This window comes from Oncorhynchus kisutch, linkage group LG23, assembly GCF_002021735.2.
Source record: "Oncorhynchus kisutch isolate 150728-3 linkage group LG23, Okis_V2, whole genome shotgun sequence".
Classification (NCBI taxonomy): domain Eukaryota; kingdom Metazoa; phylum Chordata; class Actinopteri; order Salmoniformes; family Salmonidae; genus Oncorhynchus; species Oncorhynchus kisutch.
In genome coordinates, this window is record NC_034196.2 from 37035853 (window position 1) to 37063043 (window position 27191).

Sequence of the window (27191 nt, forward strand, 5' to 3'; positions counted from 1 at the left end):
GGGAGCCCAAGGACCAAAGGACAACCGCTCGTCTCCCACAGACAGAGAGGAGGCATATGCTCGAGGAGTGAGCATTGGGAAGATGGATGGACTTTTCTTTTTTAAGAAATACATAAACAGGGGGCACCACCTACCCACACCCTTACTAGAGTCTTGCAATTCTTGGTGAAAGGTAGGGCAACAATCTTAAAGGGGGGGTTCAGTATTTTACAACTTTTACAACTAAAAGTTCAATGGTTCTACACCGTTAAGCAGCCTATGGGCCAAAAGCAATTGTAATCAACGGGTTGGTTTTCTTTACAAAGCCACTTTAGTCACCACTACAAAAAAAATCTACCCGACAGACAATGTACTGCCTGTTGAAGTCATGTCTGTCTCTTCCACCCCAGGAACTCTGCTCTAATTTATCCTCCATGGTCACAATATGTGGAATTGTGGCACCACTACACACTCAAGGTTACACAGTTCTAGAACTGGCATTTTGGAGAATGAATTAATCCTTGTGAGACCTCGCTCTCTGTCGGACTCCACAATCCCTACCCCTTCCGAAATTTGAATGACTGATTTTCTTTTTGTGTGAAGAGGCTATAGTTTGTATATTTTTGGTCGTTCAAACGTGTTAGATTTTGTGTTTGATTTTAAGTTGACATTAAGCACGTTCACAAAGGATGTTGTTCCACTCATTTTGTGGTAGATTTAACGCGGCATGCTCACTTCCGTTTACAAATGGAGGATAACACAATTGGGTTTCCGAGCAGCTAGATTAGTGATGAAACAACAGGATAGACGTTTCTGATTTAGAATATTTTTTGCTGACGTTTAAACAAACTGACGATGCAGATATCTGTGTTAAAGCCTGAGTATATTCACCTGTCCTTATTTGAAGATGTCACTCTCACCAAAAGCTGGGGTACTGTAAGTATGTGACTGGAAACAACAAAAGTAAGGCAAAGTGTCACTATGCCTTTATCTTCTTGTCACATTCTCAAACATCTTGTTATACTTGGACTTTGACTTTATTGTACAAAAAAATGTTTCCTTAAAAGTGAAGCGCTTCACTGTTTCTTAATGCAAACATCAAGTCACAGCAAGACCCAACTGAAGAATAAGAGGAATGGGTTCCATCAAATCTTTAGCAAAAAGTAATGTGATACAAATATGAACTATATACTGAGAAAACACTGCTGTACTTTTATCCTAGTTCTTTTATATACTGAGGAAAATCTAAACTTTTGTCTCTTATTGTTGTAAATTATGTCAGAAATAATTTGACAGTAGTTCTTTGCTGGGTTGTTCGATACCTGTATTAGTCTGCACTGTTTTCACATTCTACTTTCAGTGACGCTGGACATTTCTTATGTTGATACTGTTCATACAAGGTTTTGCATAGAAAGCAAGAGTTCAAACATATGCAATAAAGACCGCACTGTATAGAGGATTCTACACAAACACAACCTTGTTGTTATTGAACTGTAAATATGTGTTCAAAAAAATAAATGTCGGGAGATTCTTATAATAAAAACACTGAGAAAACTGAGTCAGCACCTTTCAATTATAAGGCGATGGATACTGTACCTCTAGTTGCTCGAGTGTCCCTTCAATTTATAGGAGCTTTTGGAGTTAGTTAGCATTAGCCTAGTGCAGCTGAGCCCAGCTTTGAGGAACAATGGCTGGTTCTGATTTGTGAGGGAAATACCTTACCTTTATATCTGTGTGTTGCAGCTCATAAGATCTGAATATAAATGGTCAACATGCTAAAAGAATCTGCCCCCCAAAAAACACTGTAAACAAACATCCTGAGAAAGTAATTGATCCTTCTTAGAACCCAATTTATTAACACACAAGGTCCAAAAAAACACTACTAAGGGTCTTCAGAAGACACAATAGTTCCAGTCTTTGACTTCAGGAAATAGGGTGGTCAATAAGCAGATCACACTGCAGATCCAATGAGAGTGACAGACAGAAACATGGCTAGAAAATAAGAGAATCAGTACAACTACCAGCTAAAGAAGCGAATAAAAAGAAGCCAGGCAGTGATTGTGTGACTGTGTTCTTTATAATGGTGAGAGATATACAAACGAGAAAAACAAACAGAAAAAAACTAAAAAGGAGGTGGAGGGGATGTGGAGGGGATATGGAGGGGATGTGGAGGGGATATGGAGGGGATGTGGAGGGGATGTGGAGGGGATGTGGAGGGGATATGGAGGGGATGTGGAGGGGATATGGAGGGGATGTGGAGGGATATGGAGGGGATGTGGAGGGGATATGGAGGGGATGTGGAGGGGATGTGGAGGGGATATGGAGGGGATGTGGAGGGGATATGGAGGGGATGTGGAGGGGATATGGAGGGGATGTGGAGGGGATATGGAGGGGATGTGGAGGGGATATGGAGGGGATGTGGAGGGGATATGGAGGGGATATGGAGGGGATATGGAGGGGATATGGAAGGGGATTATGGAGGGATTGGAGGGATATGGAGGGGATGTGGAGGGGATATGGAGGGGATGTGGAGGGATATGGAGGGGATGTGGAGGGGATATGGAGGGGATTGGAGGGGATATGGAGGGGATGTGGAGGGGATATGGAGGGGATGTGGAGGGGATATGGAGGGGATGTGGAGGGATATGGAGGGGATGTGGAGGGATATGGAGGGGATGTGGAGGGGATATGGAGGGGATTGTGGAGGGGGATATGGAGGGGATGTGGAGGGGATATGGAGGGGATGTGGAGGGGATATGGAGGGGATGTGGAGGGGATATGGAGGGGATGTGGAGGGATATGGAGGGGATGTGGAGGGGATATGGAGGGGATGTGGAGGGGATATGGAGGGGATGTGGAGGGGATATGGAGGGGATGTGGAGGGGATATGGAGGGATGTGGAGGGGATATGGAGGGGATGTGGAGGGGATATGGAGGGGATGTGGAGGGGATATGGAGGGGATGTGGAGGGGATATGGAGGGGATGTGGAGGGGATATGGAGGGGATGTGGAGGGGATATGGAGGGGATGTGGAGGGATATGGAGGGGATGTGGAGGGGATATGGAGGGGATGTGGAGGGGATATGGAGGGGATGTGGAGGGGATTGAGGGGATGTGGAGGGGATATGGAGGGATGTGGAGGGGATATGGAGGGGATGTGGAGGGGATATGGAGGGGATGTGGAGGGGATATGGAGGGGGATGTGGAGGGGATATGGAGGGGATGTGGAGGGGATATGGAGGGGATGTGGAGGGGGATGTGGAGGGGATATGGAGGGGATGTGGAGGGGATATGGAGGGGATGTGGAGGGGATATGGAGGGGATGTGGAGGGGATATGGAGGGGGATGTGGAGGGGATGTGGAGGGGATGTGGAGGGGATATGGAGGGGATGTGGAGGGGATATGGAGGGGATGTGGAGGGGATGTGGAGGGGATATGGAGGGGATGTAGAGGGGATGTGGAGGGGATATGGAGGGGATGTGGAGGGGATGTGGAGGGGATGTGGAGGGGATATGGAGGGGATGTGGAGGGGATATGGAGGGGATGTGGAGGGGATATGGAGGGGATATGGAGGGGATGTGGAGGGGATGTGGAGGGGATGGTGGAGGGGATATGGAGGGGATGTGGAGGGGATATGGAGGGGATGTGGAGGGGATATGGAGGGATGTGGAGGGATGTGGAGGGGGTATGGAGGGGAAGGTGGAGGGGATGTGGAGGGGGATATGGAGGGGATGTGGAGGGGATGTGGAGGGGATATGGAGGGGATATGGAGGGGATGTGGAGGGAAGGTGGAGGGGATATGGAGAGGATGTGGAGGGGATGTGGAGGGGATATGGAGGGGATATGGAGGGAAGGTGGAGGGGATGTGGAGGGGAGGTGGAGGGGATATGGAGGGGATGTGGAGGGGATGTGGAGGGAAGGGAAAGTGGAGGGGATGTGGAGGGGATGTGGAGGGGATATGGAGGGGATGTGGAGGGGATATGGAGGGGATGTGGAGGGGATGTGGAGGGGATGTGGAGGGGATATGGAGGGGATATGGAGGGGATGTGGAGGGGATGTGGAGGGGATATGGAGGGGATGTGGAGGGGATGTGGAGGGGATATGGAGGGGATATGGAGGGGATGTGGAGGGGATGTGGAGGGGATATGGAGGGGATATGGAGGGGATATGGAGGGGATGTGGAGGGGATGTGGAGGGAAGGGAAAGTGGAGGGGATATGGAGGGGATGTGGAGGGGATATGGAGGGGAGGGGATATAGAGGGGAGATACAGGGGATGTGGAAGGGGATATGGAGGGGAGGGGATATGGAGGGGATGTGGAAGGGAGATACAGGGGATGTGGAGGGGAGATACAGGGGATGTGGACAGGGGATGTGGACAGGGGATGTGGAGGGAAGATGCGGGGGATGTGGACAGGGGATGTGGACAGGGGATGTGGAGGGAAGATACAGGGGATGTGGAAGGGGATGTGGACAGGGGATGTGGAGGGGGAGGTGATGTGGAGGGGATATGGAGGGGATATGGAGGGGGAGGTGATGTGGAGGTATGGACACCATCTACATCAGCAATAAATAGACACACCAAGGACTTTTGCCCAACGTAGATATGGATTAAAACATAATGGAGTATCCTTGACGGTAAGGCAAAGACTGTTGTCACTGAATGTTCACTCATTCAATAAATACTGTGCTGCTGTCTTGACCAAGTGTTAGAGTGAGATTTAATTAGCATTGCTCGGTTTCTTAAACCACACTTCAAATGTATAGTCGATCAAAAGTTACCACAGCCCCTAAGAAAGGTGCATACAAACCATAGGGTTCCTTGAAAAGCGATATATAAATCCCATGTATTATTATTATTCAATGAATACTAGGGGTGAGTGCAGTACTAATGATTGTAGGCTCTGGTAAAATCAAGGTTTCTTATAAACACAATGAATACTAGGGGTGAGTGCAGTACTAATGATTGTAGGCTCTGGTAAAATCAAGGTTTCTTATAAACACAATGAATACTAGGGGTGAGTGCAGTACTAATGATTGTAGGCTCTGGTAAAATCAAGGTTTCTTATAAACACAATGAATACTAGGGGTGAGTGCAGTACTAATGATTGTAGGCTCTGGTAAAATCAAGGTTTCTTATAAACACAATGAATACTAGGGGTGAGTGCAGTACTAATGATTGTAGGCTCTGGTAAAATCAAGGTTTCTTATAAACACAATGAATACTAGGGGTGAGTGCAGTACTAATGATTGTAGGCTCTGGTAAAATCAAGGTTTCTTATAAACACAATGAATACTTAGGGATGTCTAGATATAGCCAGTTAAATATTGACAGCTAATCACTAATCACTTGTGAATTAATTATCGCTAACTTGAGTAATGTATGACTAGCTAGTCAACGTCACTAACACCGTGCTTCAGAGAAAAGTCTGTATTTTGGCTTTATTTTGCAAACCTTTTTGACAAAATCAATTAAAAAGGTCCATATTATAAATGCATATTGTAGTATTTGTGAATCATCGTCTAAAAGTGGGGGAAATATTTTGCAAACCATTTCAGGATGGACTAAGGAAGACTTAAATGTCACTGAAGTTCTTGCGAACTCATTAGTCCCGTTCTCCATAAGCTGTTGTGACCAGAGAGGAGAAAAGCGCTACCTCTGAGGAGGAGTTCCAAAATATGAAACTTGACTTAATGTTTCTAGTATTAGCCGACACAGTACTTGATATCTCTTTAATCAATCATACACTGTACATTCTATTTTGTTCCCTCTACATACAAAGCAAGGACCAAGATGTGTTCCAATTAAATTTCCACAGACATCATTTGACATGATTTTGCTCCACAGCCTTACTGTATCTTCCACCACACTGTTAGCCTTTAGCATTAGCATGTAGGAGTTCTCCCAAATGTTAGCCCCAATGACTCCATGAATGTGATTACCCACAAGGCGGTGGGGGTTTATTTGTAGCAGTTGTCGGGACAAACGTCCTATAGTGTCACAGACTAGTGTCGTCTTAGTTCTTGGTCTAGGTCCTGATTTGAGTCATTTCGGATCCAAAAGGAAGCGCACTGGCAATCTGTTGCAATCACAACTGACAATGGTAGCCATTTTGTCAGTACATACTTTACACTCATAGTAGCAGCACACTGAGCAAGCAGCCAGTGACTCAGTAGTAGATGATCACTGTCCTCAGACACAGAAAACATGATAACACTTAGAATAAGGCCAAAATCAACAAAGGGTTAGGGAATACATGGGATGAGTTTAAATAGCAAACATGATTGGTGCAACATGGTTGTTCTATAGTCCTCTCCTACTACATAGGAATTTACAATCATGGCATCTTAAAGTTTGACAAATGAATTAGCAAAAGTTTCACCTGAAAGATTGCTGTAACCGGCATAACGTAAACCAAGGTCCACAAACAACCCCGTTCAGTCAAAATGTTCTGGTGGATTTGATTCAGTCAATGACAACGGTCCATTAGTCCAGGCAAACAAAATCATGTATCATTCGAGAGTTTCCTCTACAAACATGACGCCGCTGAACACATTGAGGGTGGACGGACTGCATGTTAGTGATGTGCCACAGATCGGACTAGAACACCGCTAAGCTGGGAAATCCACAAACTACTAGCTACTCTAATGATTAGCATTACCATCGTAGCAACAGACACGGCTCTGACAGTTTCTGAGACATGATGGCCTTTTGGTGCCGGGTCCCAGGATAGAGTCAAGATGTGTTTTAGAGGCCACACGCCTTCCAGTTTGAGCTAAGCTAATGTCTAAGTGAAGGCATTGAACACACACAGCTAACACCAAGGGATACTGTGCAAGAGCGTGCTAGCATGGGCTGTGCATGGTTGGCATATACAGCGTACTGAAAGAAGCAAGGCCGGGTTGAGAGTCCCATTCCAGACTGAAGGACGAGAGAGAGGAGAGAGGAGAGAGAGACATAGAGAGAGACATAGAGAGAGGAGAGAGAGAGAAACATAGAGAGAGAGGGAGAGAGGAGGGGGAGAGAGAGGGAGAGAGGAGGGGGAGAGAGGGAGACAGAGGGAGACAGAGAGAGAGGGAGACAGAGAGAGAGGGAGACAGAGAGAGAGGGAGACAGAGAGAGAGGGAGACAGAGAGAGAGGGAGACAGAGAGAGAGGGAGAGAGAGAGACGGAGAGGGAGAGAGAAACAGAGACAGAGAGAGAGGGAGAGAGGAGGGAGAGAGAGAGACAGAGAAAGAGGAGGGAGAGAGAGAGACAGAGAAAGAGAGGGAGACAGAGAGAGAGGGAGAGAGAGAAAGAGAAACGGAGACAGAGAGAGAGGGAGAGAGGAGGGGGAGAGAGAGAGAGAGAGAGACAGAGAGAGACGGATAGAGAGAGAAACATAGAGAGGGAGAGAGGAGAGGGAGAGAGACCGACCGAGAGAGAGGGAGAGAGAGAGGAGAGAGAGAAACAGAGACAGAGAGAGACGGAGAGAGAGAGAAACATAGAGACATAGAGAGAGACGGAGAGAGGAGGGGGAGAGAGAGGGAGAGAGAGAAAGAGTGAGATGTGAACCCCGACATTTAGCAGAGGGGGAGACGGGGGAGAGGGGACAGCTTGGAACCCAGCCTCTTGATTGGTCACCTGACACACAGACTCTGTTACTCATTGGTCAGCAGCATAAGCTGGTGCAGGGAAGAGGTGAATAAGACAACGCCCACACGTGGAAAGTAAGGAAAGGGGGGTTAGTCAAAAGTCTCCCACTTCCCCCGAAGGCCCTCCACCTTCTTTTTAGGTGGTGCAGCGGCCGGCTTAGCCATTGCCAGTAGGTCCCCAAAGGGATCCTGAGTCTCGTTGGAGTCCTCTGCAGTGTTGGGAGGCTTTGGCAGTACCCTAGTGGCGAGGCTAGGGGTGGGGACCGAGGGGGAGTCCAACAGGTTAGAGAGAGCATGGTGGCTGCCTGAGGAGGTGGGGGGAGGACCGCCATGATTGGGGAAGGCAGACCGCATGGATCCCATACCAGGAGGGAGGGTAGACCCCACGGGGGAGGACAGTCTGTAGAGCCCCAGCATTGTAGAAAGAGGGTGAGGAGGGTGACCATGGGGGGAGGCGTGGAAATAGGTGGAGGCGGGAGGCCCGTAGGCACGGCCGCCAAAGGGATTCCCCGCTACGGTGGGTGAGTAGTGTCTGTGGGTGGAGTAGCCGAGGGGCGGGGTGAAGGGGTTCAGGGGCATGTGTTGGTGGAAGGGGGGCAGGCTCTGAGGGTAGGGACGTGGCGGGAGAACAGGCCTGGAGGTTGGAGGTTCGGCACAGGACCGTGAGTCTGCTCCTTCCCCTGCCAAGGCTGGGGTGGTGGTGGTCTGGGCCGGGTTGTTCAGGGGGTCCAGGAGGCTGAGCAGGTCCACATCCTCCGCGTCATTGAAGTCCATCTTGGTGGGCTGCAGCATCAGGTCACCCCCCATCCCAAGGGCCTGCCGGAACTCCTGCCCCCCTGCTGTAGTGGTCCCACCATCCACCACTACCCCCGGCTTGATCCGGGGCTGGGGCACTGGTGGCGGACCCAAGACCTTACCTGGCTCTGGGGTTTTCCTCCCCTGGGGGCGGGGGATGGTGATGCACTCCCCTTGGCTGGGGGTGGTGAAGAGATCCGGCCGCTCGAGGACCCCGGGACCGAAGCTCTCTCGGCTAGGGGGCCGCAGCTCTTCCAGGTCAGGGGGGGGCACGGACAGAGGTCGGTCCCAATTCGGAGACACCCGGCCAGACATGGCCATATCATCCTGCCCATGCATGCTCCACATCTTGTTGTAGGGGTTGGAGTGCTTGAGGCCTGGAAGGGTGCCACTCAGGTCCATCCGCTACAGAGGAAAGACACAAGAGAATAAAACAGCTGATAACCTGTACTATCAAATGCTATATAATGTAACATGAGTATAGATAATGGACCACAGAAGTCTAACAATTTTTTTAACCGGCTCGTGGGCAATTTTTGGCACGCAAACCGGGAGTTTCAGACCCCTGAAATCCATTTTTGATCCAGGTCTGTAGCCACCATGTCCTCTGGTACCTGGTAGATTAATTTCTGCTGCTCCTGGGGGTCTTTGGGTGTGCGGAGGTCCTCCAGGCTCTTGGCCAGGCTGAGTTGCTGTCCCTCAGGCTCGTCCAAGCAGCTGAACATGTTCCCCAGCAGGTTGATATCAGCAAACTTCTCCATCACTGGGCTGGGCGGGGCTGTGTAGGAGGGGCCGCTGATGGGCTCCTCCCCCTCCTCCGCCTCTTTCAGGGAGCGGTAAGGAGGCGGCCTGTCGGACAAATTATTTAATTAGTTACATGCATGTGTGCAAGGCTGCATGCACAGTTGCATATAATTAATATTGTCACATTCAGTACAGTAAACTGTTGACAGGGGTGGGCAATTCCAGTCCTCGGGGGCCTGATTCATTGATTAATGGAGGCAAAACTGTGACACCAATCATGATCTTCAGTTTAGGGATGGAGAAAATGTGTGACACCAATCAGACCCCCGAGGACTGGAGTTACCCACCCCTGTGAGCAGTTACACTGTTACAGTCCCAGCACATAGATACGATTATTAAAGGAAAGATTCAACCATTTTGAATGTTATATCATTTCTGTGCATATCGGAGCGATGTTCTATCGATTCTCAGGGTCATGTTTTCATGTGTACCTGAGGTTATTGCCGTTCAAGCAGGCAGAAATACATCCTACATCATATGATGCAAACGGATTACGCTGTATTCCTGCCTGCTTGAACAGCAATCTGTCTCTACACACGCTGTCGCTACACTTGCTGTCGCTACACTTGCTGTCGCTACACTTGCTGTCGCTACACTTGCTGTCTCTACACTTGCTGTCGCTACACTTGCTGTCGCTACACTTGCTGTCTCTACACTTGCCTGACTGAGGCCTGTTTTGTTTTGCTACAGGATAAGCTATTATTGCAGCAGATTTGAATGTTTGCTGGCAATGGAGCCAAAAATCATTTGAGAGATGGACCACAAAACATAATGCAGACAACAGAAAGAGATTGTGTTCAGCCAATCAGAAAACAATCAAAGAAAAAACATTGGAAGAGTTGCGGATCAGCTGCCCAATCATGCATCGAGCCAGACAGAGATAAGCCAATCAAAGAAGCACTACACAATGAAGTGAGTGCATTATCATAGGTAGGAGTGCAGCGTACAGGGGTGACCATTCGAAGGGGGCAGAGAAGAGAAAGTTCTCGGGGAAGCTGGCAATGGAGTGGTCTTCGTGCTGCAGCTCGTCGCCTGATGAGTCCTCGGACAGAAAGACTGTGTAGTGACGTGTGGGACGGCCACCACTGGGGGAGGTAGATAAGCATAGGCAGAGAGAGAAAGAAAGAAAGGGAATGACAGTGATAGAAAAGGAAGGAGAGATAAAGAGATATCCCATATCCCACACAGAGCAGCGAGAGAGAGAGAGAGAGGATGGAGAGAGAGAGAGAGAGACAGACAGACAGACAGACAAAGAAAATTTAATCATTTTTTGTATATCAGATGATTTTGTGTGAAAGGTTATCTTTAAAAAATAATTTATGTATGACTGAAAGATATAGAACAGAACACTTTAATTTGATTGATTGATTGATTTGTTTTTCAATAAGGTGTGAGAAATGGAGAGATGATTGAAAAAGACTGAAAGAGAGAAGTCTTGGCCTGTGACATATTTTTCTTCATTGGTAACAGACCAATCCAACAACTTATTTTCATAGGCCACAAGAGGGCAGCAAACATATGTAGACTTCACCAAACACGAGTCTGAGTGTCGTCTGTGGGTCTTCAATCAAGTGGTTTTAACTTTTAACCAATCAGCATTCAGGATTAGACCCACGCATTGTATAAAAAAAAAACAAATAAGAATTCCCACAACCTTTGAATAACACACTTAGATTGTTACAGCTTTGTTAATCTAGTGGCCAAGTCCAGTCTAAAAACTCCATGAATATTTGATTGAACCTTTCTCACAGTTAAATCACAAACACACTATGAACTGAAAACACTGGAAACCCCGAGGTGTAATGTATTGAGAATAGTTGGCTAACTCCCAATGGGCAGTTCATGCTACTCTACACCTCAGGAGACTGTGAAATTGGCTAACTCCCAATGGTTAGCTTCATGCCACACTAGCCCTCAGAAGCTCTCATACAAGCTTCTGGGACTGTGGGGCTGAGTACCAACATAAATAGAGGGTTTCCAGGGATATCATGGTATGTATCTGCATACATTATACTGCGGCTAATATGTGCGTTTCTGGTAGTGAGTATGCAGATGAAGTGTTTGTGTATGTGTCAATAACATGGTAGTGGGTATAGTTTCAAGTTCCTCATTATTAGTATAGGACAGGGTTCTCCAACTTCAGTCCAAAATAATCAACTAATTGTGTTCTTCCTTTTTGGATTTCTGCAGGGCTTGAGCAAAAGCCTGCACATCCAGTATCTATCCAGCACTGGAGCTGGAGAACCCTGTCCAAATGAAAACTAAAACAATTTGTTGTAGTTGCAGACCTCAGTAAGTGTGTAGCTTATTAGGAACTAGGTGATGAAGATGGTGATGATGAAGATGGGTGATTTGAGGATGTATATAGTGTAGATTATGAGGAACTAGGTGATGACGATGATGATGAAGATGGGTGATGAGGATGTATATAGTGTAGATTATGAGGAACTAGGTGATGACGATGATGATGAAGATGGGTGATGAGGATGTGTATAGTGTAGATTATGAGGGACTAGATGATGAAGATGATGGGTGATTTGAGGATATGTAAAGTGTAGCTTATGAGAAACTAGGTGATGACGATGATGGTGATGATGGGGATGTGTATAGTGTAGCTTGGTGGTCTTACTGTTCAGGGCTACTCTCCAGGCCCACGTTGCTGCGAGGTCTCTTGGCCACCTGAGGCCTAGGTGGACGGGCCTGTGGAAATATAAAAAATAAAACAAACTCACAAACAAACTATTCCAATCGAGTTACACTAACGGACACAGACACAGAAAATATTGTGCACATATGTTAGCCCATATGCATGTTAATATGTCAATACACATGCTTAGACATTAGCCCGTATGTGAATATCAGTTGATAGGTAAAATGTCATATCCACACAGAATATAGTGATCTTCTCCTGTCTGACAAAAAAATGTGGTGAACCCTAAACCTTGGATGGGGTAGGATGTGTCATAACAGAGCAACCCTATAGTCTCAACCCTATAGTCAACCCTATAGTCTGGGAAACTATAAGGACTGGGAAACAGAGTCTGGGAAACTATAGAGACTGGAAAACAATAGAGACTGGGAAACAATAGAGTCTGGGAAACTATAGAGACTGGGAAACAGAGTCTGGGAAACAATAGAGTCTGGGAAACTATAGAGACTGGGAAACTATAGAGACTAGGAAACTATAGAGACTGGGAAACAAAGTCTGGGAAACTATAGAGACTGGGAAACTATAGAGACTGGGAAACACTAGAGCCGGGGAAACAATATAGTCTGGGAAACAATAGATTGAGTGTGGGAAACAATAGAGGCTGGAAAACAATAGATTGAGTGTGGGAAACAATAGAGACTGGGAAACAATAGAGTCTGGGAAAAAATAGAGTCTGGGGAAACTACAGAGCCCGGGAAACAATAGATTGAATGTGGGAAACAATAGAGGCTGGGAAACAATAGAGACTGGGAAACAATAGAGACTGGGGAAACAATAGAGACCGGGGAAACAATAGAGACTGGGGAAACAATAGAGACTGGGAAACTATAGAGACTGAAGGAAACAATGGAGACTGGGGAAACAATGGAGACTGGGAAACTATAGAGTCTGGGAAACAATAGAGACTGGGAAACAATAGAGACTGAGGAAAACAATAGAGACTGGGAAATAATAGAGACTGGGAAACTATAGAGACTGGGAAACAATAGAGACTGAGGAAAACAATAGAGACTGGGGAAACTGGGATCATTACAATATAGACTGGGAAACAATAGAGTCTGGGAAACAATAGATTCTGGGAAACTATAAAGACTGGGAAACAGAGTCTGGGAAACTATAAAGACTGGGAAACAGAGTCTGGGAAACAATTGATTGAGTGTGGGAAACAATAGAGTCTGGGAAACAATAGATTGAGTCCGGGAAACAATAGAGTCCGGGAAACAATATAGACTGGGAAACAATAGAGTCTGGGAACCAATAGAGTCTGGGAAACAATAGAGTCTGGGAAACAATATAGACTGGGAAACAATATAGACTGGGAAACAATAGAGTCTGGGAAACTATAAAGACTGGGAAACAGAGTCTGGGAAACTATAGAGACTGGGAAACAATAGAGTCTGGGAAACTATAGAGACTGGGAAACAATTGATTGAGTGTGGGAAACAATAGAGTCTGGGAAACAATAGATTGAGTGTGGGAAACAATAGAGTCCGGGAAACAATATAGACTGGGAAACAATAGAGTCTGGGAAACAATAGATTGAGTGTGGGAAACAATAGAGTCCGGGAAACAATAGAGTCTGGGAAACAATAGAGTCTGAGAAACAATAGAGTCTGGGAAACAATAGAGTCTGGGAAACAATATAGACTGGGAAACAATATAGGCTGGGAAACAATAGAGGCTGGGAAACAATATAGGCTGGGAAACAGAGTCTGGGAAACAATAGGGACTGGGGAAACAATAGCGAGGTAGGGAGTGAGAGGAGGAAGAAGAGAGGAAAGGGAGGGATGGGTGTAAAAAGTGAAAGGCTTAATTAATCCTGAGCAGGGAGGGAGGTCATGGGGGGGGGGGGTTATGTGTGTGGTGTGTGTGGGCGTGAGGGCGTGTGCGCGCGATAGGGGGAGCTTCTTCATTATTGCACCACGAATGATGACACCTTTTCTTTAGGATCTTTAGAACGATGTGGTTGTGTGGTGGGGGTTGTTATCGCTGGGATAGAACCAAAGCCTGTGGGTCCTCGGGACCAGGCATAGGATTGAAGGGAAATGTGAAGAGAAGCATTACACAAGCTCCAGAGAAATAGCTCAGGCCAGTGTAACATACGACAGTGGCTTAGCAGCCATGAGTTTAAGTAACTGTTAAAGAGCTGTGCACTAGATGTCACACACACACACACACACACACACACACACACACACACACACACACACACACACACACACACACACACACACACACACACACACACACACACACACACAGGAGGAAACTCAGGTATACACACTGAAACAGAGCAGAAAGATCAGGTGAATGAATGGGAGTGGATTAGTCCCTCCAGTCAACGGTAGGTTAAGGAAAGGAAAGGTGGATACCTAGTCAGTTTTCCAGCCTTCAACTGAAATGGGCCTTCCACATTTAACCCAACCCCTCTTAATCGACATCCATGTCATTGGCACCTGGGTTAGCAGTTATTGTTGTGGGTTAACTGCCTTGCTCAAGGGCAGAAGGGATTTTTCCACCTTGCCGGCTCGGGGATTTGAACCAGCAACCTTTTGGTTAATGGCCCAACGCTCTAACCGCTAGGCTACCTGTCATTCAAAGGTCACCCTGTACCTCTGAGAGCACAGCATGATAGATGGAACATACCTGTGACGCATACTCTGACAGTATACCAGTCGATAAGCACGCACGCACACACGCACAAACTCCAAATCACAAACTCAGGTGCCAAGGCCAGAGACTAGAGGTAGAGGGGTAGAGTGGGCAGGTACTCACGGGCCGCGCGTTGCCGCATTGGAGCCTGGGAGGAGGGGGCCGAGGGGGAGGCTCTCGGAGGGGCTGCACCAGAGACACCCAGGGGTCACACACATAAATAGCAATGGAGGGACATGATAATGTACACACACAAACATTCTGTATATGGATGCACACACACACCACATTACATGTACATATTTGTTTCATCTTCAGATGGAGTGACCCAATCTCACATATTCCTTATTTAGTCTGCATCCCTGCCTGACAATACACAACCCCCACCACACAAACCCACCACACAACCCCCACCACACAACCCCCATCACACAACCCCCACATCAGACAACCCCATCACACAACCACCACATCAGACAACCCCATCACACAACCACCACCACATAACCCCCACCACACAACCCACAACCCCCACCACAGAACCCCATCACACAAGCCCCACAACACAACCCCCACCAAACAACCACATCAGACAATCCCCACCACACAACCACATCAGACAACCCCCACCACACAACCCCACCACAAAACCCCCACCACACAACCACAGACAACCCCCACCAGACAACCCCCACAACACAACCACATTAGACAACCCCCACCACACAACCAAACCAGACAACCCCCACCACACAACCACACCAGACAACCCCCACCATACAACCCCACCACAATACCCCCACCAGACAACCCCATAAGACAACCCCCACCACACAACCACCACCACACAACCCTCACCACACAACCATTTCAGACAACCCCCACCACATCAGACAACCCCCACCAGACAACCACATTAGACAACCCCCACCACACAACCAAACCAGACAACCACACTAGACAACCCCCACCAAACAACCACATTAGACAACCCCCACCACACAACCAAACCAGAAAACCCCCACCACACAACCACACCACACAACCCCCACCACACAACCAAACCAGACAACCCCCACCACATCAGACAACCCCCACCAGACAACCACATTAGACAACCCCCACCACACAACCAAACCAGACAACCCCCACCACACAACCGCATTAGACAACCCCCACCACACAACCAAACCAGAAAACCCCCACCACACAACCACACCACACAACCCCCACCACACAACCAAACCAGACAACCCCCACCACATCAGACAACCCCCACCAGACAACCACATTAGACAACCCCCACCACACAACCAAACCAGACAACCACACTAGACAACCCCCACCACACAACCAAACCAGACAACCACACTAGACAACCCCCACCAAACAACCACATTAGACAACCCCCACCACACAACCAAACCAGACAACCCCCACCACACAACCACATTAGACAACCCCCACCACACAACCACACCACACAAACCCTACCACACAACCAAACCAGACAACCCCCACCACACAACCACACCAGACAACCCCCACCACACAACCACACCAGACAACCCCCACCACACAACCACACCAGACAACAACCCACCACACAACCACATTAGACAACCCCCACCACACAACCACACCAGACAACCCCTACCACACAACCACATTAGACAACCCCCCACCACACAACCACACCAGACAATCCCCACCACACAACCACATCAGACAACCCCCACAACACAACCAAACCAGACAACCCCCACCAGACAACCCCCACCAGACAACCACACCAGACAACAACCCACCACACAACCACATTAGACAACCACTACAACATCCCCTCCACTCAATACCACGTACCCACACAAACAGATGTTGCTAGGCCCTCCTTGAACAAAGTCTCAGCTAACTGACACTGTATCCTCGTTGCGGATGACAATGCTTTTAACGAACGTTGTCCTGACAGGTGTGTGTGTATATTAGAAAGAGAGAGGACGTGTGTGTCCTAATTATTCAGCGCTATAATGAGAGGAAGAGATGGATGGAGGGTGCTGGGAGCAAAACCTCAACGATGTTCTCTCTCTCTCTCTCTCTCTCTCTCTCGGTATCTCCCTCCCATCTCTCCCCCCCCCCCCCGCCACCCCCTCTTTTCTCTCTTCATAGCAGCGGAGGAAGCAGAGGCATGAGGGCTACTGGGGGATTACCATAGCGACATAATGAACGGGGTCCTCTGTCAGCGTGGTGTCACCATTGTCACGGTGATGTGTCTTGGAGTCCCCTGTGGTCATGGTGACACAACGTGGGTGACACAACGTGGGTTGAGATGCTTTTCAGACCAGAGTACCTCTTAACCTTCTCCTTGTTTAAAGCTTTAACGCCACTTTATGTCTTGGAGTACGTCGACTAAGTATTGATTTGATTTTTTATTTATTTTATGTTGACTGTAAAGTATTACGCTTGATTTCACTCCAGCTTAGTTAGGGTTGCTAGACACTAACTAGTGGAATGGTTTAACTGAGATCCAATGCTATTATTGTTTAAAAATGAGATCCGTTGGTATTATTTAGAAATGAGATCCAATAGTATTATTTAGAAATGAGATCCAATAGTATTATTTAGAAATGAGATCCAATAGTATTATTTAGAAATGAGATCCAATAGTATTATTTAGAAATGAGATCCAATAGTATTATTTAGAAATGAGATCCAATAGTATTATTTAGAAATTAGATCCAATAGTATTATTTAGAAATGAGATCCAATAGTATTATTTAGAAATTAGATCCAATAGTATTATTACGTTTAGCGAGTGGAGACTCAGAGACATGGATGACAGGATGGATCAGAGCGAGTGGAGACTCAGTGACATGGATGACAGGATGGATCAGAGCGAGTGGAGACTCAGAGACATGGATGACAGGATGGATCAGAGCAAGTCACAGTGACATGGATGGCAGGATGGATCAGAGCAAGTCACAGTGACATGGATGGCAGGATGGATCAGAGTGAGTGGAGACTCAGAGACATGGATGGCAGGATGGATCAGAGTGAGTGGAGACATGCATGATAGAGCGTGTGAAACATGAGAAACAACAAGGAATGAGTGCAACAAAAGAGATGGAACGATAGAGAACCAATAACAACGATTGTGATAAAATTATAGAACTGACAGCACAGTAGCAAAAGGAGGACAGTCACACTGTGTAAATCAGATAGATATTTATATAGTTATAACGATGACTGTAAATAGGAAAGACTGGGGGAGACTGTTCTTTAAACAACTGTGACTATAAGACAGTAGTGTTTTTTAGGAGCATATGTGTCATTCCTAAATATAGCAGCTATAAACAGTCAGTCCAACAGATTGACAGGCAGTGAGGAGAGATCAGACAGTTGAAGATGAGGTTTTATACACTGCTTATGGTTTAGCAGACTTACAGTATAGGAGGCCTTCTCTCACACACACACACACACACACACACACACACACACACACACACACACACACACACACACACACACACCTTCATTGACCTCTCAAACTCACCCCCCTTTCTATCCCTCCTGTTCCTCTCACCCACCTGTCCAAAGTGCACAGTGATAGGACGCCGTTCGTCCCAGGTGCGGGCGCTGCCGTCCTTTCCGTCTGTGGAGGTGGGCGACCCGGCAGTGGTGCCCTCCTCCCCGGTGCCCGTTCCTGTGCCACCAGTGCCCACTGTCGAGGAGTAGCCATTCTCTGCCAGCTCCTGGAGAGGGGCACAAGAATACGGAGGAGGTTGGCGTGGCTGGAGGGGGTAGTGGTGGTGATGGTCCCCATGCAGGGAGAGGGGGAGTGGAAGGTCGAGGGAAGAGGCCCTACAGGGCTATAGTGGAGGGGGGGGGCATAGGTGAGGGGTACGAGGGTAGGGGACGGCCAAAGCAGGATAAAAGGAGGGCCAAATAGGGGTTAGAGGGGCAGATAGAGGATTTAAGGAACAGAATAGGGCCATATTTGGAGAAAGGGTGTGAGAGAGGGAGGGAGAGGACCAAGATCAAGGAGCAGAATTGTAAAGATGTAAAGTTGGAGGGTCAAGTTGAGAGGTGAGAGGTCAACATAGGATAAAATTGAGAGTGTCAAGTTGAGAGGTCAACAGAAGGTCAAGTTGAGAGGGTCAAGTTAAGGGGATCAGGTTGGAGAGGTGAGAGGTCAACAGAGAGTCAGGTTGGAGAGATAAACACACAGCGGAAAGAAGAGTGACAGCCAGGTGTGGGAGAGGAAAAAACATCAGTGAGTGAATTCTGTCGTCCATTGAGTGGCAGCGCATTTGTGTGTGTCTGTGTGTGTGTCAGTTGTGTTCTGTGAAGTTGTTCTTCAGGCGGTGATTTGGACCAAAGACAGACATTGATAAAGATGAACAAAACCCAAACGCTGAACACAGAGAACTAGGCACCTTTTGCTTTAGTCGGCTCTTGACTTCCTTTATCCCCATCCTGGCATGATCTTTAGCCTTTGGAGGGAAAACACACAAAGGGTTATTTAGCAGATTTAGTTTCTGTTGATGTCTGTAAGTCAGGAGTCATCTTGCGTTCTACCTTTAAAGTGGCTATCAGCAGTTGCTACATCGATTTTTGGACTCTGTCAGAGTGACCATCAAGATCTTGGTCACCTCCCTGAATAAGGCCCTTCTCCCCGATCGCTCAATTTGGCTAGGATGCCAGAACTAGGAAGAGTCTTGGTAGTTCCAAACTTCTTCCATTAAAGAATGATGGAGGCCACTGTGTTCTTGGGGACATTCAAAGCTGCAGAAATGTTTTGGTACCCTTCCCCAGATCTGTGCCTTGACAAAATCGGACTTGGCTTGGTTTTTGCTATGACATGTACTGTCAACTGTGGGACCTTATATAGACAGGTGTACCTTTCCAAATCATGTCCAATCAATTGAATTTACCACAGGTGGACTCCAATCAAGTTGTTGAAATATCTCAAGGATGAGTAATAGAAACAGGAAGCACCTGAGCTTAAATTCGAGTCTTACGTAAATAAGGTATCTGTTTTTTATGTTTAATACATTTGCAAAAAAAATAAAAACCTTCTTTGCTTTGTCAATATAGGCTATTGTATGTTGATTGATGAGGACAAGAAATAATGTAATCAATTTTAGAATAAGGCTGTAACGCAAGTAAACGTGGAAAAGGGGAAGGTGTCTGAATACTTTCTGAATGCGCTGTACATACACTCACTGGACAGTTTATTAGGTACACCCTTCCTACAGACAGTGAGTCACATGGCCGTGGCTTGCTTTATAAAGCAGGCAGACAGGCAGAGACATTCAGTTACTGTTCGTTTGAACGTTAGAATGGGCAAAACGAGTGACCTAAGCGACTTTGAGCGTGATATGATCGTCGCTGCCAGGCGCGCCGGATCCAGTATCTCAGAAATGGCCGCCCTGCTAGGCTTTTCACGCACGACAGTGTCTATGGTTTACCTACAATGGTGCGAAAAACAAAAAACATCCAGTCAGCAGCAGTCCTGTGGGCGAAAACAGCTCGTTGATGAGAGATATTGAAGGGAAATGGCAAGAATTGTGCAAGCTAAAAGGCGGGCCACAAACAAATAAATAACAGTGGTGTCCTTGTCACGGATGGGCTTTTGCGGCAGACGACCACACCGGGTTCCACTCTAAAAACTAAAAACAAGAAGAAGCAGCTCCAGTGGGCACGCATTCACCAACAGTAGACAATTGAGGAGTGGAAAAACATTGCCTGATCCGACAAATACTATTGCGTCATGCTGATGTCAAAGTCAGGATTTGGCATAAGCAGCATGATGCCATAGACGCCTCCTGCCTGGTGTCAATGGTACAGGCGGGTGGAGGTGGTGTACCGGTGTGGGGAATGTTTTCCTGGCACACGTTAGGTCCCTTGATACCAATTGAGCAACGAACGTTTCCGAAACCTTGGAGAATGCACGCCCCAAAGAATTCAGGCTGTTCTGGAGGCAAAGGGGGGAACGACCCAGTACTAGATGGGTGTACCTAATAAACTAGCTGGTGAGTGTATATAACCATTGATTCTTGAAGAAAATAACTTACAGATGCCTCATTAGCTTAGTTCAACGCTTGTACTCCATCAGATCCCAAAATATAAGCTTGTTTTACGCGATTGTTTGTAAACAATGTAATTGTAAACAAACCCTATACAGCTTCAAAACATGGTTAAAACTATAATTTGAATATCATGGATGGTCAGTCCTTGCATCCAGAGCTGTCTATTAATTTGAGAGTGGTTACATTTCTCCAGCCACATCCCTATGCTCATTACCAAAACCAATTTGTTATTGTTTGAACTGCAGATCGCCCTTTTAAAGTGGCAGCAATATGGCGAGAGTTATCAGTGAAATATTTTGGGAGTGTCATGGTGTAATTGTCATGATAGAGGGACACTTACAAACTTATAGACTGTTTTCATGGCCGGATTAGCCTTGGTCCTCACTGTGTTAAAGATAGCACCGCCGCCTTTCTGTTGGAGACAAAGCCATTGTTAGCGGCACAGCTAACAATTACATGGCAACAGTCATAGAAATGTTGCCATTGTTTTCTACCATAAAAAAAATTCCTAAACTTTCTCTCTCAGCATGTGAGAAATCAACAGTTTATTTACTCATGTGACTGTGTTAAATATGGGCACTTTTATGGGTTGAAATGTAGGACCTACCTTTACTGTGAATAGCCACTGGTGGTAGTTTTTGTCGCTGCCTTTGGAGTTAACACAGAGGAGAGGTCACAAGGGTGAAAGGTCAACGTCTTAACACAGTGGACCATTCTATATTCTATAGAGCAGTGGTTCCCAAACTGTGGGTCGGGACTGCTTTTTCACTGCTCAACCCTTAAGGTGGGTTACGACTCAACAGACACCTTAATTGGTGGGTCGCAAAGCAAAACATTTGGGAACCCCTGCTATACAGATTAGTAATGGGACATGAGTTAGGACCACTGACTTCTCCACTGCCCTAACCCATGTCCCATTACTAACATCTATAGTAGTGGAGGAGTCGATGTCTCTAACCCATGTCCCATTACTAACGTCTATAGCAGTGGACGTCTCAATGTCCCTAACCCATGTCCCATTACTAACGTCTATAGCAGTGGACGTCTCAACGTCCCTAACCCAAGAATAGCAGTATTCTTGAATTGTTTTAATTACATTTTAAACAGAGAACATCAATGAGCATTGTTATTGGACAGGGAGTTGTCTACTTCAGTTTCAAAACGTTGACTTCTGTTTCGTGCCTACTGGTTTATGGTGACCTTGGAGGCGCATAAAATGTCTGCCGGTCCCCAACTAAAGATCAAGTCAAGTGCTTTGAGACCGAGTAAAAAAAAAAACGAGTCATTTTTTTGATGATTGTATTCACACCTGCATACTCTCCCATGTTGATCTCATCCTCGAAAACATCACTGAAGCCCTCACCAGCGTTCAGCAGGTCCAAGCGGCCATCGATGAACTACAGAGATGGAGAAAGGTTTATTCCAATGAGAAATGGGGTGTGTGTGCATATTATTGTGTGTGTGCCTATTATTGTGAGTGCGTGTGTGTGTGTGTGTACCTGTTTGAAGAGCTGCAGCTGGATGGCGTTCTGCAGGAACTGTCTCATGGCACTGGAGCGGTGGGTCACAAAGACCTCCTCACTGAACGTTATGGGCTCTCCCTGAAGGTACACAAAAACATGGACCAATCAGCAGGAAGTATATCCAGTGACATCTTGGATCTGGTTTGGCATTCAATGTGTTTTTACAATGGCCGTTAGTAGTGCGTGTTTGACACATCAACATTGAGTTTCTCTTCCAATCCACGACTATGAAGTGATCTTTGTTTTTATATACGTTTTTATATTATTTTTTACAAGTTTAAAGAACAACATTTAATCAAATAGGCTGAATAGAAAACAAAACTACAGTAAATTAAACAAAGATAGCCTCCCGAGTGGCGCAGCGGTCTAATCCAGGCTGTATCACATCTAGCCATGATTGGGAGTCCCATAGGGTGGCGCACAATTGACCCAGCGTCGTCCGGGTTTGGCCGTCATTGTAAATAAGAATTTGTCCTTAACTGACTTGCCTAGTTAAATAAAGGTTAAATAGTTTCCTTTTTTTGGAGGTAGAGTATGAAAACCTATTTTGACCACTAGATGGCACTGCTGCGTAAGACACGAGACAGCAGGAGTGGAACTAGACGTACTATATTAGTGTAACGTTCCCTGTGTCCAACATTGTGTTTGTGTGTGTGTGTGTGTGTGTGTGTGTGTGTGTGTGTGTGTGTGTGTGTGTTCGGTGTGTATTACAGTTTGTTTGCACGGATTACATTTTCCCTCCAACTTTCCTCGACGAAAGCTGCTCTCCTCTGGAATGTGTACGTAAGAGAAGGAGGAGAGGTAGAGAAGAGGAGAAATTGAGGGCAGGGAGAATAAGATAACATACAGAGAGAATGGTGGAGGAAAGAGCGAAGTAGGAGAAAGACACCAAGGGAGATGCCACTCAATCCACCAACGGCAGGTACTGAACATTACCACTAACCCTAGCCCATATTTACAACCACTTTCCAACATCCAGTTAAGACTTCTTAATTTGGTGAAATACAATGTGAAAATATTACATGTAGCTCCTTTAAACACGTTTCTAAAATGATTTGTTTGGATCCTGGATGCTGATTGGTTGATAGCAAGGAGTTATTCATCACAATCCCTGTGTAACGCCTGTTAACAGTTCCATTTAAATTGTCAATGTCCAGCCAGGCCATTCATAAACTTAATCTCCCCTGGAAAAAAAGGGTCAAGACATTATCTCCCCATGCATGTAGCCTAGCTTAGAATTAGGTTTGCAACATTGGGGATTTGTCCCCGTTGTGCCATATGAACATGTTGCGAAGAGACCGACCACTTCTCTAAGCGAGGCAAATTCATTTATCAGGATCGTTATAATGGATACACACAAATCATTGGCAATAGAAACAAAGGTAAAATAAACAAAAATGGACATAGTTTTCTGTCATTTCGTCTGCTTGAAGTGATTGTGTGTTAGCCTTAGTTGGCTAGCTAGCAGAGAAGTAGCTAGCCTGCACAGCTACATGCCAATGACTTGCTTAGCATACCAACCATTTCCTACAGAATGAATAGAATGAGCAACCAGCCTGTCTGGCTAGCAACTTCAGAATCTCAGAACTAACAACTGGCTTTTCCCTGGACTATATCATCTGGTGGAAGGATGAAATAAAACATATTTACTCATTAAAATAAAAAAAATTATGAAAAAAATGTTGTTAATCTTTTTTTATTTTTAAAAAATATGTTGACAACAGTTTTATAAAAGCACAAGGCACTCAAACCGAATAATTATTGTATACAACTCCCTCCTAAGGGCTGTTTCCCTTCGCTCTGGGTTGGGCCTAAGAATAACCCTTACTTAGTCGGGTGTTTTTCACACTTTAATCCCTGGGTTCTCATGCCTTATTGCTTAAGTAAAACTGTGCTGTATACGTACAGTGAGGGATCCCCTGCTGATTTTGTACGTTTGCCCACTGACAAAGAAATGATCAGTCTATCATTTTAATGGTAGTTTTTTTTAACAGTGAGAGATAGAATAACAACAACAAAGATCCAGAAAAACGCATGTAAAAAATGTTATAAATTGATTTGCATTTTAATGAGGGAAATAAGTATTTGACCCCCTCTCAATCAGAAAGATTTCTGGCTCCCAGGTGTCTTCTATACAGGTAACGAGCTGAGATTAGGAGCACACTCTTAAAGGGAGTGCTCCTAATCTCAGTTTGTTACCTGTATAAAAGACACCTGTCCACAGAAGAAATCAATCAATCAGATTCCAAACTCTCCACCATGGCCAAGACCAAAGAGCTCTCCAAGGATGTCAGGGACAAGATTGTAGACCTACACATGGCTGGAATGGGCTACAAGACCATCGCCAAGCAGCTTGGTGAAAAGGTGACAACAGTTGGTGCGATTATTCGCAAATGGAAGAAACACAAAAGACCTGTCAATCTCCTTCAGCCTGGGGCTCCATGCAAGATCTCACCTCGTGGAGTTGCAATGATCATGAGAACGGTGAGGAATCAGCCCGGAACTACACGGGAGGATCTTGTCAATGATCTCAAGGCAGCTGGGACCATAGTCACCAGGAAAACAATTGGTAACACACTACGCTGTGAAGGACTGAAATCCTGCAGCGCCCGCGAGGTCCCCCTGCTCAAGAAAGCACATATACATGCCCGTCTGAAGTTTGCCAATGAACATCTGAATGATTCAGAGGACCACTGGGTGAAAGTGTTGTGGTCAGATGAGACCAAAATGGAGCTCTTTGGCATCAACTCAACTTGCCGTGTTTGGAGGAGGAGGAATGCTGCCTATGACCCCAAGAACACCATCCCCACAGTCAAACATGGAGGTGGAAACATTATGCTAAGGGGGTGTTTTTCTGCTAAGGGGACAGGACAACTTCACCGCATCAATGGGACGATGGACCGGTCCATGTACCGTCAAATCTTGGGTGAGAACCTCCTTCCCTCAGCCAGGGCATTGAAAATGGGTCGTGGATGGGTATTCCAGCATGACAATGACCCAAAACACACAGCCAAGGCAACAAAGGAGTTGCTCAAGAAGAAGCACATTAAGGTCCTGGAGTGGCCTAGCCAGTCTCCAGACCTTAATCCCATAGAAAATCTGTGGAGAGAGCTGAAGGTTCGAGTTGCCAAACGTCAGCCTCGAAACCTTAATGACTTGGAGAAGATCGGCAAAGAGGAGTGGGACAAAATCCATGTGTGCAAACCTGGTGGCCAACTACAAGAAACGTCTGACCTCTGTGATTGCCAACAAGGGTTTTGCCACCAAGTACTAAGTCATGTTTTGCAGAGGGGTCAAATAAATACTTATTTCCCTCATTAAAATGCAAATCAATTTATAACATTTTTGACATGCGTTTTTTCTGGATTGTTTTGTTATTATTCTGTCTCTCACTGTTTAAATAAACCTACCATTACAATTATAGACTGATCATTTCTTTGTCAGTGGGCAAATGTACAAAATCAGCAGGGGATCAAATACTTTTTTCCCCTCACTGTACGTTGCAAGGAGTACAGTATACTGTAATGTTAATAAGCCATCTCTACCCCTCTTTCTCCTTCTACCATTGTCTTCCTCTCTCTCTCCTTACCTATGTCTCTCTCTCTCCATCAGCAGTCCGAGGCTCATCCTGTTAATTAGCTGTCAGTGTGGGGGGCTGATAGCAGATTAGCACTGTCCGATCACATCACACGATCCACACACACACACACACACACACACACACACACACACACACACACACACACACACACACACACACACACACACACACACACACACACACACACACACACACACACACACACACACACACACACACACACACACACACACACACAGCACTGCTCTCATACCTACCAGCTCTCACAGTCTCACGTCAGAATTAGACCATTAGACCAGTTCATCCATGTTTCTCAAATGTAAAATTTCAAAGCTGTTCCAAACGCCAAATTTAAGATTAAGTTTAGACATTAACTCAGCATGGTAAGGTAAGGGTTAGTTTAGACATTAACTCAGCATGGTAAGGTAAGGGTTAGTTTAGACATTAACTCAGCATGGAAAGGGTTAGTTTAGACATTAACTCAGCATGGTAAGGTATGGGTTAGTTTAGACATTAACTCAGCATGGTAAGGTAAGGGTTAGTTTAGACATTAACTCAGCATGGTAAGGGTTAGTTTAGTCATTAACTCAGCATGGTAAGGGTTAGTTTAGACATTAACTCAGCATGGTAAGGGTTAGTTTAGACATTAACTCAGCATCTAAGGTACGGGTTAGTTTAGACATTAACTCAGCATGGTAAGGTAAGGGTTAGTTTAGACATTAACTCAGCATGGTAAGGTACGGGTTAGTTTAGACATTAACTCAGCATGGTAAGGGTTAGTTTAGACATTAACTCAGCATGGTAAGGTACGGGTTAGTTTAGACATTAACTCAGCATGGTAAGGTAAGGGTTAGTTTAGACATTAACTCAGCATGGTAAGGTACGGGTTAGTTTAGACATTAACTCAGCATGGAAAGGTACGGGTTAGTTTAGACATTAACTCAGCATGGTAAGGTACGGGTTAGTTTAGACATTAACTCAGCATGGTAAGGGTTAGTTTAGTCATTAACTCAGCATGGTAAGGGTTAGTTTAGACATTAACTCAGCATGGTAAGGTACGGGTTAGTTTAGACATTAACTCAGCATGGTAAGGTAAGGGTTAGTTTAGACATTAACTCAGCATGGTAAGGTACGGGTTAGTTTAGACATTAACTCAGCATGGTAAGGGTTAGTTTAGACATTAACTCAGCATGGTAAGGTACAGGTTAGTTTAGACATTAACTCAGCATGGTAAGGTAGGGGTTAGTTTAGACATTAACTCAGCATGGTATGGTAAGGGTTAGTTTATACATTAACTCAGCATGGTAAGGTACAGGTTAGTTTAGACATTAACTCAGCATGGTAAGGTAAGGGTGAGTTTAGTGATTAACTCAGCATGGTAAGGGTTAGTTTAGACATTAACTCA

At 46.0% G+C, this 27191-nt stretch overlaps 1 protein-coding gene across 7 annotated transcripts in view; it reads right to left on the minus strand.

Moving 5' to 3' along the window:
* Nucleotides 1–4675: 4675 nt before the first annotated feature.
* dennd1a (DENN/MADD domain containing 1A) overlaps nucleotides 4676–27191 on the minus strand; it is a 158167-nt gene continuing 135651 nt past the window's right edge. For 4 of the 7 annotated variants that reach the window (XM_031802207.1, XM_031802205.1, XM_031802212.1 and 1 more), the window contains 11 exons: nucleotides 22162–22263; nucleotides 21972–22059; nucleotides 21270–21310; nucleotides 21003–21074; nucleotides 19007–19063; nucleotides 18158–18322; nucleotides 14697–14759; nucleotides 11841–11911; nucleotides 10159–10296; nucleotides 9022–9256; nucleotides 4676–8812 (listed from right to left, as the gene is read on the minus strand). In XM_031802207.1, coding sequence (XP_031658067.1) covers nucleotides 7703–8812; nucleotides 9022–9256; nucleotides 10159–10296; nucleotides 11841–11911; nucleotides 14697–14759; nucleotides 18158–18322; nucleotides 19007–19063; nucleotides 21003–21074; nucleotides 21270–21310; nucleotides 21972–22059; nucleotides 22162–22263 — 2142 coding nt within the window. In that variant the 3' untranslated portion in view covers nucleotides 4676–7702. The remainder of the gene's footprint in view (nucleotides 8813–9021; nucleotides 9257–10158; nucleotides 10297–11840; nucleotides 11912–14696; nucleotides 14760–18157; nucleotides 18323–19006; nucleotides 19064–21002; nucleotides 21075–21269; nucleotides 21311–21971; nucleotides 22060–22161; nucleotides 22264–27191) is intronic. The other 3 variants (XM_031802206.1, XM_031802208.1, XM_031802210.1) reach the window with 3 other exon arrangements.